Source organism: Camellia sinensis, chromosome 8, assembly GCF_055761805.1.
Source record: "Camellia sinensis isolate YWXY chromosome 8, ASM5576180v1, whole genome shotgun sequence".
In the NCBI taxonomy this organism is placed as follows: domain Eukaryota; kingdom Viridiplantae; phylum Streptophyta; class Magnoliopsida; order Ericales; family Theaceae; genus Camellia; species Camellia sinensis.
This window is the reverse complement of record NC_138968.1, coordinates 186,181,019-186,199,115: the sequence shown is the minus strand read 5'-3', so window position 1 is coordinate 186,199,115 and position 18,097 is coordinate 186,181,019. Positions and strand designations below refer to the sequence as shown.

At 35.2% G+C, this 18,097-nt stretch overlaps 1 protein-coding gene across 19 annotated transcripts in view; it reads right to left on the bottom strand.

The window, feature by feature from the left end:
* Nucleotides 1–1,073: 1,073 nt before the first annotated feature.
* Nucleotides 1,074–18,097, bottom strand: part of LOC114321636 (putative anthocyanidin reductase) — a 30,983-nt gene continuing 13,959 nt past the window's right edge. For 12 of the 19 annotated variants that reach the window (XM_082884332.1, XM_082884331.1, XM_082884333.1 and 9 more), the window contains 6 exons: nt 3,907–4,079; nt 2,650–2,815; nt 2,350–2,578; nt 2,104–2,263; nt 1,417–1,627; nt 1,074–1,337 (listed from right to left, as the gene is read on the bottom strand). In XM_082884332.1, coding sequence (XP_082740458.1) covers nt 1,181–1,337; nt 1,417–1,627; nt 2,104–2,263; nt 2,350–2,578; nt 2,650–2,815; nt 3,907–4,066 — 1,083 coding nt within the window. In that variant the 5' untranslated portion in view covers nt 4,067–4,079 and the 3' untranslated portion in view covers nt 1,074–1,180. Of the gene's footprint in view, nt 1,338–1,416; nt 1,628–2,103; nt 2,264–2,349; nt 2,579–2,647; nt 2,816–3,906; nt 4,080–18,097 lie in introns of all 19 variants that reach the window. The other 7 variants (XM_082884345.1, XM_082884344.1, XM_082884346.1 and 4 more) reach the window with 1 other exon arrangement.

Sequence of the window (18,097 nt, the reverse complement as noted above, 5' to 3'; positions counted from 1 at the left end):
GCTCTCGTTTATTTTTGGGTCCAAAGGGTCTAGTTACTTTGCTCATAATCTCTCCATTCTACAAACTTTGGGTGCCCCTTGGGGCCCTTCCCAAGTTGCAAACTCAAGCCTTATAAACCAATAAAAGTTTTCTCACCAAACCAATGTGGGACAAGCCTTTAATTCAAACCTTAAGGAATTTTCACCAAAAACTTCATTTCCATGAAACTCACTTTGGTTTCAATTTCCCAGTCACTCGATAATGGTTTTGAGCAACCAAATATACTACATGAATCATAACGCGACATAGAACACGTTACCACTTAGACACGCCAACTTTGGCGCATGGGTCCCACCTAAAAAATATACCAAAGTTAAGGAAAAAACTATTTTTTCCAAAACCATTTCTAACAATGACGGTGTTTGGGAAGTGAAATGAGATGCTATTTTAACCCCATTCAAGAAAAAAGCCAAATAACCTCAACAATACTTAAATCAATTATTTGTATTTAAAAAAAAAAAAAAAGCAGCCGACAATGGGCGTACATTGTCACGTTGACAGTGTAAGCTCAGTGGGCAGACAACCTAGTCCAATAGATAGGAAATGACAATTTTATCCTTTTAGACCAATTTTGGAAAAAGTGAGGTTAGAGACAAATTTGTCATTTCAGCCTCACATCATTTCAAACACATTCTTCAATACAACAACTCAAATAAAAATTCATCGTATCTTTCCAAACATAAAAACTAAAATAATTTACTAAAATAGCCAAAAAGTCAAAAAGCATAAATAATAGCCACTTCCCAAACACCCACAATATGCAGATAGAAATTAGGCCGACATGTCACAAGTGGTGAAATACCAAAAATACCCTTACTCCAAATTTGGGGTCGAGTGGCTAGTATTCGAGAGAATTTAGAGTCGCCTAAAGCGATTGACCCCATTCTTCGATATGAACTGGAGTAAGGGTATTTTTGGTATTTCACCAAAAATACCCTTACCATCTTATCGCTATATTACCCAACAGAATTTGTGAGGACTGATATTAACTATAAACTCTAGGAACTGGATATCAAGAAAACAACTTACCACATATCAGCAACTATTCAGGCCTTTTGATTTTATTTATTTATTTTATTACAATTACGTAAAAACTGTCCCTTGAAAATTTGTTTCATTCTGTGCCTATATTGGCGCGATCTAGTTTACAGTAGGACACAAAAAGCCACAATCTACACAAGAACTAACAGTATGGTGTATAATATCTTCCAAGCCGAACTTGAAATTAAAACCCAAATCTCTTAACTTCTTTGAAGAAATCTCGGAGGGGACTGAGCCATGTTCTTCCTCTACAAGCCTGGAAACACAGAGAAAAACCAGTGTTTGAAGTTGTCACAAGCTATCTTTTACCTTCAAGATTTGAAAGAAATAACTACCTCTGCATATTTGAGAAAGGGTGCTCTTTAGCAAGATGATCAACCAGTTGAGATATTACAGAACTGTGGGCAGAGCATATGTATCGACCTTCTGCTCCATCATGTTCCATGAGGAATATGTGGGCACTGCATATATCTTCGATATGAACTAAAGCGATTGACCCCATTCTTGAATTCACAGCAGATAAGATTCGAGAGAATTTAGAGTCGCCTGAAATTTTTCAAATCAACATGTTAGAGCGTGATTTTATAAGCTATCTTAGTTTCATGGATGGCCTGTTGACAATTTTGAATGCCTCAAGAGCAAATCATTTTTAACTTTATCTTTGGATGAATGGTGAAATGAAGAAATTTGTTATGCAAAGAATGAGTCTGGAATTTGGATTCCCACATTCATTGAAACAAATTAGGGGAAAGTCTGGGGAAACTTGAAACAAGTTGTAGCGGGCAGAATTTTGAACCTTTCTTTTCCCAGGTATTCTTCAAAAATAATTTAATGTACTCTTATGTTACAAGTTACACTGTTTTCAAATGGAGTTGAGACAGCTTGCTTCTTGATGAGCAAAAATATGATTGAAATCCATGAGATGCAATTACATCTATCTGTTAATGCAACAACCAAAACCCTTTATAAAAAATTTACAGAACTTTTGCTTCAATCATTATAGGGGATCTCAACATGATCACCTGTTATTGGCGACAAGAGAACTTGAACGCTTGTTGGAACTGTTGAAGTGAGGAATGGACCGGCAACAGTTGTGGTTATGACTGACACAAGATCAATGCTGTTCTCATTAGCAAATTGGAATGCTGCTTCCTCAGTCAGAAGCTTTGACAGTACATAAACCTGCAAAACAAAATAGCCTCTAAAAACCAGATCAACTTTTTATGGGTACCAATGCAAGAGGGAAGAGAAAGCATTAGCATTATTACCCAGGCACCTGTTTTTGTTTTCCAGACACGATCAATGGGATTCTGACAAGATTCATCGACAACACTTCTCCATTTTCCGGCACTGTCTTTGGCAGTCATGGTACTGATGGATGATGTGAACACAACCCTCCTCACAGATGGTGTTTTCAAGCACGATTTGAGAAGGTTTAAGGTACCATTGATTGCAGGCTCAATGACATTTGCGCGGACATAACTGTCTTCAAGTTCAGAAAAGAGAACCAAATGTGAAGCATTCTAAATAGCTTGGAATATCAAAAGTAGTGCAAATATGCATTACCAATGTCCTCTTTTGCTGGAACCTCGAACTCCATTGAAGCAGCGACATGAAATACACCGCTGCAGCCTTGTACAGACTCATTGAAGCTTCCTTCTTTGTGCAGATCAGCTCTGAACACTCTCAACCGATCACCGCCACCCCATAATGGTAACAGATGCAATGTCTTTGCTGAGAATTTAACACAGCTGGCATTTCAGACAACTCAAATATAAAGAGTAGATGGAATAAATTTTTGGTTCTGTTTTAAATACTGTGGAATTTAAGTTGGTGACAAACTGATTTGAGAGCAAAATTGTTACAACCAAAACACTATTTGCACGTTTTGCAGCATATTATTAGTTGGCAGCATGATAAGGAACACATTGCATGCTAGATTTTGTCCATATAACACAATCAAATTGAGAAACATCAAGAATTTATCTCCAAAGAAGAATAAAATAGAGAGAAAAAAAATGCTACAGTACTCACATTAATAGAATCATCATCAATGACAAGGAGACAAAACTCAAGTTATGGTGACATTGTGAAGAAGTTAACAAGCAGGCCGCCTTGAATATTTTTGGCCTATGCGAACTTTTAAACGGATTCCTCTGTCTATATATATGTATTTCTTTTTAAACGGTCTTTCTATTTTGTAATTTAGTAAAAAAGCAATTTACAATAAGGAAAAAAAAGATACAAAATTAAAAATTATAATACTAAATAAAAATTGAATCAATTGCAGCAAACTATCCCATAAACATGACTGTTCTTGCATTTTTAAGATCAAAATTACTAATTGAACTTTCATAATCTAATTTATCTACCATATTCTTTTCACTAGCTAACATGAGTAATTTATTCAATCTTTTTATGATATAGTTAACCAAATGTTCATCCGATCAATTTCAACTTTAAAAGATTTCGTTCTTTATGAGTAACCATAATTGATACTGTCGTTAATATTTTATAAATAATATATGCATATGGAAAGCAATCATTTATTATTTTTAAATAATTCACCACTTTTAAGTTATTAATTTTTTTTGTTTATTTTATTTTATTTTTATTTTTTTTAACACTAGCCTACTTCTGATTATTTTTCCATTCAATTAGTTCCACTTCAAAAAAAATAAAATAAAATAAAAAAGAACATAGATGATTTGTAATCTCTATCAAATATTATGTTTATATTGTTATGTCATCAAACTTGAAAATTAAAAATATATGAAATAGATAGAGCATAGAGCATAGAGCATGATACAAAGAGTTAAACGGACCTTGATTACGGACCGTGGCGTGAACCCTGTAGCCTCTTTGAAGGAGAGATTTGACCAGCCATGACCCTATGTATCCTGTAGCTCCCGTGACACAGTAGGTGGTGGTGGTCAGGCTTTCCACTGCACTTCCCTCCTGCAGCTTACTTTTTGTATCTTCCATTTTTCCTGTTTCTCTGTGAAAAAAGTCTCTAACAGATAGATTTGTGTGTGTCAATGAATATGAATACTACTATAAATAGACATGAGTGTATGAATGGGTATAGATAATATATATTAATTGGCAATGAAAAAGAGGTTGGCAACGCTTAGTCATTTTAACTAATATTGTACTAATCTTTTGAAATAATTAATGTTTGGTTGTTTCTAGTCCTTATATGGCCAGTGCGGAATCTTTTTATCTATATCCATTATTTTAATGTGCATGGGGACTTGAGGCAACTGTTAATGTCGGTGGAGTTCATAGGTTAGAGGCAAAGACTATACCACTACAATATTTAAGAGTTTTAAAAACTAAATGTTTTGATCTCTAAAAGTAAAAATTTTGTTGCAAAATATATTTATGGACTAATTTCCATCGTCATGAAGATAGTCGCTAAAAGGTCGTCCCAAAAAGTCAAAAACAAGGCATTTAACAACAAAATTTTGAAAATGTCACTGATAAATAGACTTTTAGGAACAAAATAATTTGGTCTCAAAATGATAATAATTCATCACTAATGTCTAATTTTTGTTGCTAAAAATATAATGACACTTTTCGCAGTAAAATTATATGGTCCCTAAAAAATAATTTTGTCCCTAAATTTTGGTCTCTAAAACCTTATTTTTTTGTAGTGTACCTTCAAAGGTTTTGTCCTTGTGTATTTTATAATTAAAAAAAAAATCATAATCAAATAACACATGAGATATAATTAAAAATTTCATGAATCAAAGTAAAATAAGATAATAGCTATATAAAAAAATTTGATTATAACTAACAAAGATATCGACATTATAACTAAAATTCTCATGAATCAAAGTAAAATAAGATAATAATTAAAAAAGAAAATTGATTATAACTATGGGGACATATTTTTGGGTAGTCCATGTGACCGAAGTTGTTAGCCGAGGTACCACATGGGCGGACCATGATGCCGAGATATGGTGCAATAATACAAGAATCTGTGATATTTGGATAGAGGACTAGAGTCCTAGATGACATCAAACTACCTATTTGGATAGAGATGCGACTCTTGAGAAAGTTCATTTTAATCTGAATAGTGTGAGTTGTGATAGATGTTATCCTTATAAAGGATAGAGTCCCTTGAAGCAAGACTTCCAGGGGAAGTTGGACACTGACCACTATAAAAGTGAGGCACCCCCGTGGATCTAAGGTAGACTTTTTATATTCTGTCTAGTGAGTTAAGCACTATTAGTTATTTTTAAGAGATATTTGATTACTGACTTGAGCGTCAGAGTGGCCCCGGGTGGATGAACCACCGCCGGATTCTTGTCTTTCTCTGATAGGTTGTTCGGGCTTAATCTATTCTGCCGGTGCTCTCCAGCTGAATTCCCCTTTTGGTTGTGTGGTCAGAAATCAACACCCACAATTTGGCGCCGTCTGTGGGAATTTAGTAAGGATAGATGGCCAACAATGAACAGGAAGTGAGGATTAGGGACGACATCCACAGTAAGGAGGAGGAGCATGTAGATTCTATCATTGAAGGAAGGCACCATAACGGAAAATTGCAAGAAGTGAATCCTGAGGTGAATAATGTTGCTAAAGGCCAGGAAGAGAACAAGAAGAGTAGCTGAGATGAGTACTACTATGAAAAGGACCTTCAGGTGTGAAGGGACAAATGCCGGAGAAAAGACGAGGAAACTGAAAAACATGGCAAATATATTGACAAATCTACAGACAGTGGTCAACCTCATGATGTAGAACAATGTGATGCAACCGAACATCCCCATTACAGGACATGTCGGCACCAACAACCAAAACTGGTACCTAGAAGACAAGATCTCGACTTAGATGATTAGGTCCAAGGAGACAAGAGCTCAGCCCAAGTAAGCAGATCCCAGATCCTAGATCCTAGAAGACAAGATCTCGGCCTAGATGATTAGGTCCGAGGAGACAAGAGCTCAGCCGAAGTGAGCAGATCCCGAATTCTAGATCCCGGATCCCAAATCCTAGAATGCATGATCTCGGCCTAGATGATTAGGTCCGAGAAGACAAGAGGTTAGCCTAAGTGAGCAGATCCCAGATTCCAGATCCTAGAAGACATTATCTCGGCCTAGGTGATTAGGTCCGAGAAGATGAGAGCTCAGCCTGAGTGAGCAGATCCAAGATTCCAGAAGACACGATCTCAGCCTAGATGATTAGGTCTGAGAAGAGAAGAGCTCAGCCTGAGTGAGCAGATCCAAGATTTCAGAAGACAAGATCTCGGCCTAGATGATTAAGTCCAAGAAGAGAAGAGCTCAGCCTAAGTAAGCAGATCTCAGATCCTTGAAGATAAAAATGAAGCACACAAGTTCAGACTGAAGGCAGCCAGGTTAAAGACTTTTTATATAAGGTCCACAAAGGAGTATGTGGAAGCCATGAAGGGGGCAGATCCCTTGCCCATAGAGCAATATCGCAGGGATTATTTTGGCCTTACATGCAAAAGGAAGCTGAAGCCTATGTAAAAAAACGTGAAAATGTTGTTGGAATCCACCTGCAATGTGCGAGAGAACAATAATTCGGCTGGGGGCATACCAACAACAACTTGCTAGGGCTTACAACAAGAAGGTCAGCCCAAGAGAGTTTAAGGTTAGGGACCTCATCCTGAGAAAGGTTGTCGGCAATAAGAAGGATCATAGGGAGGCCAAACTTGGCCCAAATAGAATCATCTCGGTTACCGGCAATGGGACATATCGCCTGAAGTAATAATAAAATGCTAGTTTGATTTTTGTGAATTTGAAATCTGTGCGATAGGACCGACCAGTCCTGTGACGATGTTTCTAAATGAAATATGACGAATAACTTAGACTTATTATATGGCAAAGTTGAATTATACTTGCATATAATAGAGTTGAACTAAGTTGGCGATGTTTTCGAATGAAACATGACGAGTAACTTAGACTTATTATATGGCAGAGTTGAATTATACTTGCATATAATAGAGTTAAACTAAGTTGGCGATATTTCTGAATGAAACATGAAGAGTAACTTAGACTTATTATATGGCAGAGTTGAATTATACTTGCATATAATAGAGTTGAACTAAGTTGGCGATGTTTCTGAATGAAACATGACGAGAAACTTAGACTTATTATATGACAGAGTTGAATTATGTTTGCATATAATAGAGTTGAACTAAGTTGGCAATATTTCTGAATGAAACATGACGAGAAACTTAGACTTATTATATGGCAGAGTTGAATTATTATACTTGCATATAATAGAGTTGAACTAAGTTGGCAATGTTTCTGAATGAATCATGACGAGAAACTTAGACTTATTATATGGCAGAATTGAATTATACTTGCATATAATAGAGTTGAACTAAGTTGGCTATGTTTTTAAAAGAAACATGACGAATAACTTAGACTTATTATATGGCAGAGTTGAATTATACTTGCATATAATAGAGTTGAACTAAGTTGGCGATGTTTCTGAAAGAAACATGACGAGTAACTTAGACTTATTATATGGCAGAGTTGAATTATACTTGCATATAATAGAGTTCAACTAAGTTGGCGATATTTCTGAATTATACATGACGAGAAACTTAGACTTATTATATGGCAGAGTTGAATTATACTTGCATATAATAGAGTTGAACTAAGTTGTTGATGTTTCTGAATGAAACATGACGAGAAACTTAGATTTATTATATGGCAGAGTTGAATTATACTTGCATATAATAGAGTTGAACTAAGTTGGCGATGTTTCTGAATGAAACATGTGAGAAACTTAGACTTATTATACGGCAGAGTTGAATTATTATACTTGCATATAATAGAGTTGAACTAAGTTGGCGATGTTTCTGAATGAAACATGACGAGAAACTTAGACTTATTATATGGCATAATTGAATTATGCTTGCATATAATAGAATTGAACTAAGTTGGCAATGTTTCTGAATGAAACATGACGAGAAACTTAGACTTATTATATGGCGGAGTTGAATTATCCTTGCATATAATAGAGTTGAACTAAGTTGGCTATGTTTCTGAATGAAACATGACGAATAACTTAGACTTATTATATGGCAGAGTTGAATTATACATGCATATAATAGAGTTGAACTAAGTTGGCGATGTTTCTGAATGAAACATGACGAGTAACTTAGACTTATTATATGGCAGAGTTGAATTATACTTGCATATAATAGAATTGAACTAAGTTGGTGATGTTTTTGAATGAAACATGACGAGAAACTTAGACTTATTATATGGCAGAATTGAATTATACTTGCATATAATAGAGTTGAACTAAGTTGGCGATGTTTCTGAATAAAACATGACGAGAAACTTAGACTTATTATACGACAGAGTTGAATTATTATACTTGCATATAATAGAGTTGAACTAAGTTGGCGATGTTTCTGAATGAAACATGACGAGAAACTTAGGGTATGTTTGGTTTGTGTTTGAGAGATGTGTTTTAGAGATAAAAAGTACGAAAACATGTTTGGTTTGGTTTTTTTTAAAAGATGTTTTGGAAAATTATTTTGAGATAGAGTTTTGGAAAAAGTGATTGATTTGATGTGTGTGAGAGAGAGATTTGTTTGGAAAACTTGTTTGGTTTACAAGTTTTGGGAAATTTTTTTGGGAAAATTTGTTTGGTTTGGTTATTTTTGAAAACTTATTTGTAGAGAAAATTTCCCAATTTTTTTTCAGAAAATCAAACCAAACGAGCCCTTAGACTTATTATACGACAGAGTTGAATTATTATACTTGCATATAATAGAGTTGAACTAAGTTGGCGATATTTCTGAATGAAACATGACGAGAAACTTAGACTTATTATATGACAGGGTTGAATTATACTTGCATATAATTGAGTTAAACTAAGTTGGCGATGTTTCTGAATGAAACATGACGAGAAACTTAGACTTATTATATGACAGAGTTGAATTATACTTGCATATAATAGAGTTGAACTAAGTTAGCGATATTTTTGAATGAAACATGACGAGTAACTTAGACTTTTTATATGGAAGTTAAATTATACTTGCATATAATAGAGTTGAACTAAGTTGAATTCACCTAGACTTGCCATGTCGGCCGAGTTAAACTCAGAATGGAACTAAGTTTGCTTTAGAGAAACCAAGGTTGAACACCTCGACTAGTCTTTGTTTGAATCAGACTTCGGCGAAATTGAAGATGCATGCTTAATGTCACGCCCCAAACCCGTCCCTAAAAGTTTGGGCATGACCTATTCAGAAACGGACATGTAACCTGGTAACATAACAAATGGGGCCTTATCAGAAGCACGAAATATGAAAATGATGATACAAATAAACTCCATTGAGCTACTTCTACATACCAGGATCTCATACATCACATGTATCATAGTGGATAGATAAGGTCCCAAACTGTATCCCGGAGCACCGGTTATATACAAACACATTTACAGTCCCAGCCCTATGATTGGGCGTATACAAAACATGAAAGTTATATTCATCAACCTTAGATGAACACTCAAAAATCAAGCCAACATCTTAACAGCTTAACAAAATAAATGGCCTTGTATAGTGCCTGGACACACGAAGGTTGACAAAAGGAAGCGGGCGTCGTGGCTAGGATTGACCACCTGATTGGTGACCTACAGAAACAGACATAACAGAGAGTGAGCCGGGCTCAGTGAATAGTAATACATAAATAAAACGATGCTTAACTTGAAACATAATACACATCAATGCATATAAAGATGCAGAGTTCACATAGTTAGTCTGATTCTATGCTAAGTACATGACGGCCTTAGGCCCAATCTTGCAACATAAACATGATGGCTATAAGCCCTTGAACATATGGCATGAAGCCCTTGAAACATGGTGGCACAAGGCCCTTGAAACATATGGCATGAAAGCCCTTGAAACATGTGGCGTTAAGCCCTTGAATTGTATTGGCATTAAAGCCCTTGAAACATGGTGGCATGAAAGCCCTTGAAATCATGTTGGCATTTAAGCCCTTGAAATCATGAGAATAGGTAAAGAGTTCGCATTCTTATCATCATATAGTTACATTCCTTTAATCATTCGCATAAGTGCATAATCAACATGCACAACAGAATGCTATGGCATTCGTTAGCTGTAAGTAAAACGTACTACTACTCACAGTGTTGAGATGATGTATTACTTCCTCCCGGAGTGTGTCCTGCACACATTCAAAACTTGCACAATAGTTCCCTTTTCTTTTTTAAATCATTTCCTGAGTCTTTACACTTTGCATGAATTTACAACCATCTTAAGATCATCAGAAAAATATTCTAAAAATACTAGAGAGTCAAGCACGCAAAAATGAGCGATAAGTTTTTCGGACCTGGGCCGCACGTGCAGCCGGACCCTCCGCTCGTGCGGACATGTACCACACGTGCGGTCCTCCCCCTCCGCTCGAGCGGTCCAAAGCAGTATGTAAAATCCGTTTTTTCTTCTTTGTCCGCACGTGCGGCCATGACCTCCGCACGTGCGGTGGTGACCCCTGTTTTGGGCCATCCGTCTTCAACGCCAAATTTCAACAACACCCACTCATTTTACATGCAAAACAAGGTTCAATTAATGGCATACATTAACCCAACTTCACTATAACATGAATCATAAGATGAACACCACAAAGCAAACATGATTAGAAGCTTAAACATGATGAACACCACAAAATAAACATGATGAAATTATCATAAATAAACATGATTAGAAGCTTGATCAAGTCACCATTCTTTCAAATTCCATCCTTTGATTCAAGTTCCTTATGTTCATAAACATAACACAACACAACACATAAGCATGCTTTCATGGGTTTGGCATGGAACTAGAGATTGAAGTAGAAATCCTACACAACACTTAAATTAGATCCCAAAACAACTCATTGATGAGCACAACTTTTATAACCAAACATGAATCACACATAATTCTCCATTACAACCCTAATAATATACATATGAAACTAACAAACCCTTCTCCACAATTGAAAGGAGAATTCTTATGTAAAATAAATTTAACATACCTTGAGCTTTAAAAATTTCAAAGATCCTCCTAATTTAATCCCCAATTCCCTTCCTTGTTGAACTTTCCCCCTTTTTCCTTCTTCTCTTCTTTTGTTTTTCCTCTCCAGGAGATAGCCACGAAAATCCCCCTCCCAAGTCAAGTGTTTTTAAAGAACATGAAGACATGAGATATAAGATATATCTAATAGGTGAATAGGACAAAATCCAATTGTTTAATCATTCCGAAATTGAAATTTCGTAAACATGCTTAATATTACTTAAAAATTATGTTGATCACAGATATATAATCAATTTTAGATAATTAAGCCGTTAAGACTTCCAATTTCTGATTCAACCATTTTAGATGTAACAGATACTATGCTTGGTAAACAGATAGACATCCTTAAACATAGATTGCACTTACTTAACCTTAATTTCTCATGGGGTTTTACAGTAAACATTTAAAAGCACAAAACAAGGACTGAAAATACATCAGAAAACATGTACGAGGGTCGGGTTATTACACTTAACGTGAACATAAGTGACACTTGGGTTCACATTAGGGGGCAGGAAATAGGAATAACGAATAGGCTTAACACTTGTTGAAATTTTTTACAAGTTGGAGTCAGCCGAGGTATCCAGATGAGGGGACACTCGAGTTGTTGGTTACTCGAGATCACAAACCAGTTCGTCAAACTATGAAATATTGAAAGGCAATAAGTACAAGGAAACAATACTTGTTGAATGTTGTTTAAAGAATTTTCATAAAATGCCCGTTGGCCGAGATCATAGTAAAAAGTGAACTCTGAGGCAATCACTTCGAATTTTCACAAAAGAAGACACCTCGGCCCAAAGCAAACCAAGATATCAAGATGGAATCTGACTCCACCCTCAAATGATAGATACTACAAGGAAAGGCATATATGTCTCTCCAGGCATCATGGAATCCTCCTCCCCAGCCAACCTTAGATGAATGTCGACTGGAATGAAGAATTCTTGACGGAAGTATTCTAGTTTATTGGAGAAGTTTACCCTCCATTTGAATATCCCCATGACCTCGGCTAAGGTGAATTTGGCAAGAAAAATTGGACTATGTGGGTTAAGGACCTCGGCGTAACCCTAAGGACTGCTGGGTTATCAGTTTTTGGGTTCTGAGGAAAGTTTGGGGGCAAAATTTGTTTTAGTTTTCCTAAGTGTGGATTCTAGCAAATCTCAAACCTACGTCTATGCAAATGTACAAGATTCAGATGCAGTAATCTACTAACAAGCAAGAACAGACAGAAGAAACAGGTCTCAAAAACATAAAACAGTGATCAAAGACTCAAGAACACGAGAAAAATAGAGGGAATGAACAAAATTGATAGAATTCGATGACAATGTGCTAGAAGATACACGTCAAATACAGAAAAAATGTGAAAATGTGCTTAAGAACATAAAGGACAAAATACGAGTCAAAGCAAGTGAAAACATGTAGAACAATGGGATTCGAATATGAATACAAGATGGCAATGTAGATGCAGATACATATACCGTGTGTGATGTGTAACGATCCACAGAATGAATATATTTGAAAATAGTGGAGAACTGAAGTTAAAATAAAAGAAATCAAGGACTTACAAAGTGAAGCCGAGAAAGTAAATGCCGGAAAGGGATTCGCCGGAGTCAAACAACGTTATGATTGGAACAGAACTGCTGAGTGCACGCCTGAAGTGGTGACCAGAGTTGTAATAGGAATGAATGCTTCAAGAACAGCGATGATGGTTTGCAGAGGCCAAGAGAAAGAGAGTCTAAAGGCACAAGTAGACACGAAATGAGAAAATGAAAAGGTTTTGCTAGAATTGGAAAAAGATGGCAAAAAGTTATGATTTCGATTCCCAATGTGCCCGCGCTGACATCAGGCAGCGAGGGACAGAACTAACGCGACACAATGGGGACGTGATTGGTATGCTCCAATCTAATGATGATCTTGATTGAGAAGTGCGATCTTAGTTGAGGTATTGATCTCGGTTGAGATGTTGAAATTGGATGAGGGCAGAATTTGTTTATTTTTGGTTTCTGATGAGATGATACTAGGATCTTGATGTTCTTAAACTAGCAAGTCATGATCACTGGTAGTAATGTGATCTCTGTTGAGATGTTGGACCTGGATGAGATAGAATATGATGATTCTTGATTCTTGACGAGTGGACATATGAGCCCTTATTTCTTGGCACCGACAAGTCACGATCTCGGTCGGAGGAGTACATGTATAGGTTCCATCACCTCAGTTTGCCGAGGTAATAGAACCTAAGGGGCAATTGTGGGGACATATTTTTAGGTAGTCCATGTGGCCGAGGTTGTTAGCCAAGGTACCACGTGGGCGGACCATGATGCCGAGATATGGTGCAATAATACCAAAATCTGAGATATTTGGATAAAGGACTAGAGTCCTAGATGACATCAAACTACCTATTTGGATAAAGATGGGACTTTTGAGAAAGTTCATCTTAATCTGAATAACGTGAGTTGTGATAGATGTTATCCTTATATAGGATAGAGTCCCTTGAAGTAAGACTTTTAGGGGAAGTTGGACACTGACCACTATAAAAGTGAGGCACCCCCATGGGTCTAAAGTAGACTTTTTATGTTATGTCTAGTGAGTTAAGCACTATTAGTAATCTTTGAGAGATATTTGATTACTGACTTGAGCATTGGAATGCCCCCGGGTGGACGAATCACCGCCGGATTCTTATCTTTTTGTGGTAGGTTGTTCGGGCTTAATTTATTCTGCCGATAGTCTCTAGCTGAGTTTCCCCTTTCGTTGTGTGGTTGGAAATCAACACCCACAATAACTAACGAAGAAAACGACATAATTTAGGAGGGTATTTGATATGTGGTGTGCATAGTAAAATTTTTCCAAGTTAAATCATTCATTTTATAAACCTAACTTGTATAAGTATATTCATGAAAAAAATTTAAATTAATTCGATAATTATAATTATATAATTTTATTATATTTATTTTTTAAAAAATAAATGATAAATATAATTTTAAAAATATATCATTTATTTTGTTAAAGGTTTATTACATTTTATATCTCTAAACTATCGTCAAATTATTTATTTAGTCCTTAAACTATTGATTGTGTCTACTAGATCCCTAAAGCAAATAAATCAAAATCTATTTAGCCCCTAAACTATCGATTAAATCTATTAAGTCCCTAAAATATTTAAATATTTAATTCAAACTTATTTAGTCCCTAAAAGGATTACAAAAATAAAATATAAACTCATAAATATTATAAATTAATAAAAGACCCTATCTAATTAAAATTTTATTTCAAAAAATTTACAATTTTTATTTTGTCTTTGAAAAGTGGGTCTCAATCTATATATTGAATTTCCTTTATAAGAATAAGGGTAATTGTCTATAATAGTTTATTACCTATTTTCTAAAATGGATGTGTGCTTACTTTTGTCTAGCACTATACGTCATATTTCTATATAATTTCTAATTGATTGTTTTTAAATTTTTTTGTAAATTCTTTTTATTACTTAATTAATGTATTATTTTGTTTTGTTACTATTTGTAGAGAAGTGTTATTATTTAAATTAGGGGTTTTTTTTAAGGTCCTTGATATTATGATTTTATAGCATAAAGGACATCAAATATTTTTATGATGTCTAAGGTTCATCAACAATATTTTCATAATGTCTAAGGTCCCTCAACCTTGATCCAGAGAAATTTCAGTCCAGAGAAAATTGGTGCAGAGAAATTTCAGTCCAGAGAAAATTGGTCTAGAGAAATTTCAGTCCAAATTTCTCTGGAAAATCTAATTATTCTCAGAATTTTATGCAGAGAGAGCCACACATACACCATGCATGTTTTTGGTGAATGTTTGTGCACTGATAATCAAGAAATGTCTTTTTTATCTTGAAGAATTTACGAATGATTTTTTTTTTATCCCCCTTCCCTTTTATCACCTGATGCAAGTTCTTTCCAATTCCTAAGAAAAAACAATGTATTGGCTGTAAATTCAAAATTCTTTCTACCATTGTGTTTCGTATACAATTCGTGGCCTTTATATTTCCACTTCATTCTTCCATTAATGGGAGAGTTCTGCAACTTCTTCAGCGCCGGATCATGACCATTGTCATCATCTCACGTCACAGAGAAAATTGGTCCAGAAAAATTCTGGGAAGAATTTCTCTAGGCCAACCCTGATAAAATTTAGTTCAAAAACTAGAGAATTTCTCTAGTTTCAACCCAGAGAAAATTCAGTTAAAAAACCAGAGAATTTCGCTGGTTTCAACTTCAAATGAAAAAAAAAATTCAATTCACAATTTGGAACCTGGAATGCTTAATTTGGAACCCAGAGAATTTTTCTGGACTAGCATTGCTATTGCTTGTGGTGAACCAAACACAACTGCAATTGTTCCAGTACTTTTCCATACAATCGCTAATGCTTAAGCCTGAATTATCGTCACGGTCACTGGATTCGGCCGAGTTGGAAGTGAAGGCTCGGAGCAATAACAAGATGAAAAGGACTTTTACTTGACTACTTTGCCTCTTGTAGAACACAGAGATGCTGAAGGTTTCGAACTCCAGGTTTATCTTCTTGTTCGACATCTTCATCAACCTCTATATCAGTAACTAAACAGCACAAATGATGCACAAACTTTATTACCAAGAAACAACAACAATACCAAAAGCACACATGTACAAGAACACATCATTTGTGTAGTTGACAGATATAATACAAGCTGTAGAAGGGGAAATTGAATCAGTTAGACTCAACTGACGAATTTTCTCTGGACTTCACAGAGAAATTCTAGTTTACAGAGATTTTCTCTCGTCCAATTTTCTTTGAACTTCACATTTCACAGAGAATTTCTCTGGTCGAATTTTCTCTAGACTTCACAGAGAAATTCTGGTTCGCAACAAGTAGATGGCTGTCCACCAGAAGAAGAATCTTCCATCCATGTATGATGTGATAAAGGAACTTTTTCTCTGTCCATAAAACATACAAAAGAGCATGCAGAATCTTCCATCCATGCAGAATCTTCCATCCATGTCTGTCCACCAGGGCTTCAAAAGAGCATCCTGCAAAATAAGATCATTGCTCGCTTGTGCTTCTGCATCTTGCTTCTCAGTCTTTTCAATTTCAGGAACTGAAGCATCTGTTTTAAACATAGAAGAAGTTGAAATTTTTTCCTCCCCAAAACTCTTAGTCTCCCCGGGCTCTGAAACAGCTGCATCTCCTACAACCAGACATTCCATTTCTTGTTCTTTTGCATCTTGCTTCCCAGATTAATCATTACACTTGTTCATTGCAAGGTGCAAATCTAAAGCATCAGGGACAGAAGAGTAGGGAAAGTGTATGAAATAGACTGTAAAAGCTTGACGGAAGAGTAGGGAAAACAGGGGATGATGAATTAAAATGAAATTGAGAGGGTTCAAGAACTTGAAACCCTAGAATGAGAAAGTGTATGAAAGAGGAGGAGGAAGAGGAACCTCGTCGATTATCGCCCTACATGTCCACAATTCCACTTCTTGGAGACCAATTAAGCATTCGACGAACGATGAGAGTGATGATTCATCGCCGATTGCATAGCAGCTTCGCAATTGGAGTTTCTTAAGCTGTTTACAACTCCTCCAGAGCCAACTGAGGCCGTAATCGCAGTGTTGAATCCCGGACAAACCTAGGGTTTCTAATTGAAGTTCGGTTTCGGAGTTTCCGATCGTTGAATCGGTCAAATTGAGTTTGTATGAATCGAATTGTCCAGTGTTGAAGACGATCGAGAGGTCTTTCAGTGAGTGGAAAGAGAGGAGCCAGTGAAACTTTCATCTGATATATGTTTAGGGACCTTAGACATTAAAAAATAATTTTGTGGATCTCTTCCATTACGAAAAGTAGGAGAGGGACCCTAGACCGATTTTCCCTCTAAATTATCTAATTCTACTTCTTCTATATATCTAATATTCATAATTTATTGACAAGACTGAAAAATTAGACTCTAATATTAATTTAAACACGCAACGAAATAAAATACCTGTTAAAGAAAAAATAAAAATAAAAATTTTTTTCTTTAATAAAATCTTAATTGGGGAGGATCTTTTATTATTTTATAATACGTATGAGCATATATTTTGTTTTTGTAATTCTTTTAGAGATTAAATAGATTTTGATTTATATATTTTAGAGACCTAGTAGATACAATTGATAGTTCAAAGACAATAAATTTTGATTTATATGCTTTAGGAACTAAATATATTCAATGGATAATTTCGAGACTAAATAGATAATTTAACGATAATTTAAGTGTAGAAAATGTAATAAACTATTTTTTAAAATAAAATATAACTATAATTATCCAATCAATTTAATATTTTTTCATAAATAATTCATACATAAATTCCAACAAAATAAATGACTCAAATAGTTAAAACATGCTCCGTGATTGGCCCCTCAACTGGAGACAAACATTGGCCTCACTGTAGTGCAATTTTCTCTTCTTTTTTTTTTTCGCTTTATAACATCACTATTAAGTTTGAAAGTATGAATTTCTAGCAAATTTTCTTAACTCAAATACACTTTTCTGTTAGACATTTTAGCAACAGGATGGGGCTTCTCTCCTATCCTTAATCAGACTGAAGAAGTGTTGTTCAATTCATTTGGCTTACTTTTAAATTTTTTTAATAATTTAAACTGTTCAAATTTTAGGATTCGTTGAATATACCATATTTACAAAAAATCAAATCAATTAGATAACAAAAATTAATTAATTTTTTTCAAAAATAATTTATACATAAATTCCGACAAAATAAATTACTCAAATAGTTAAACCATGTTATGTGATTGGCCCCTCAACTTGAGACAAACATTGGCCTCACTGTAGTGCAATTTTCTCAATTTTTTTTGCTTTATAACATCACTAGAGATAACCCGTGCCTGAAGGCACAAACAACAATTTTTTTGATATCACGTGCTACGAAACTTAGTGGTAATAAATCAATTCAAAATAATAATATTACTCAGATTTAAAA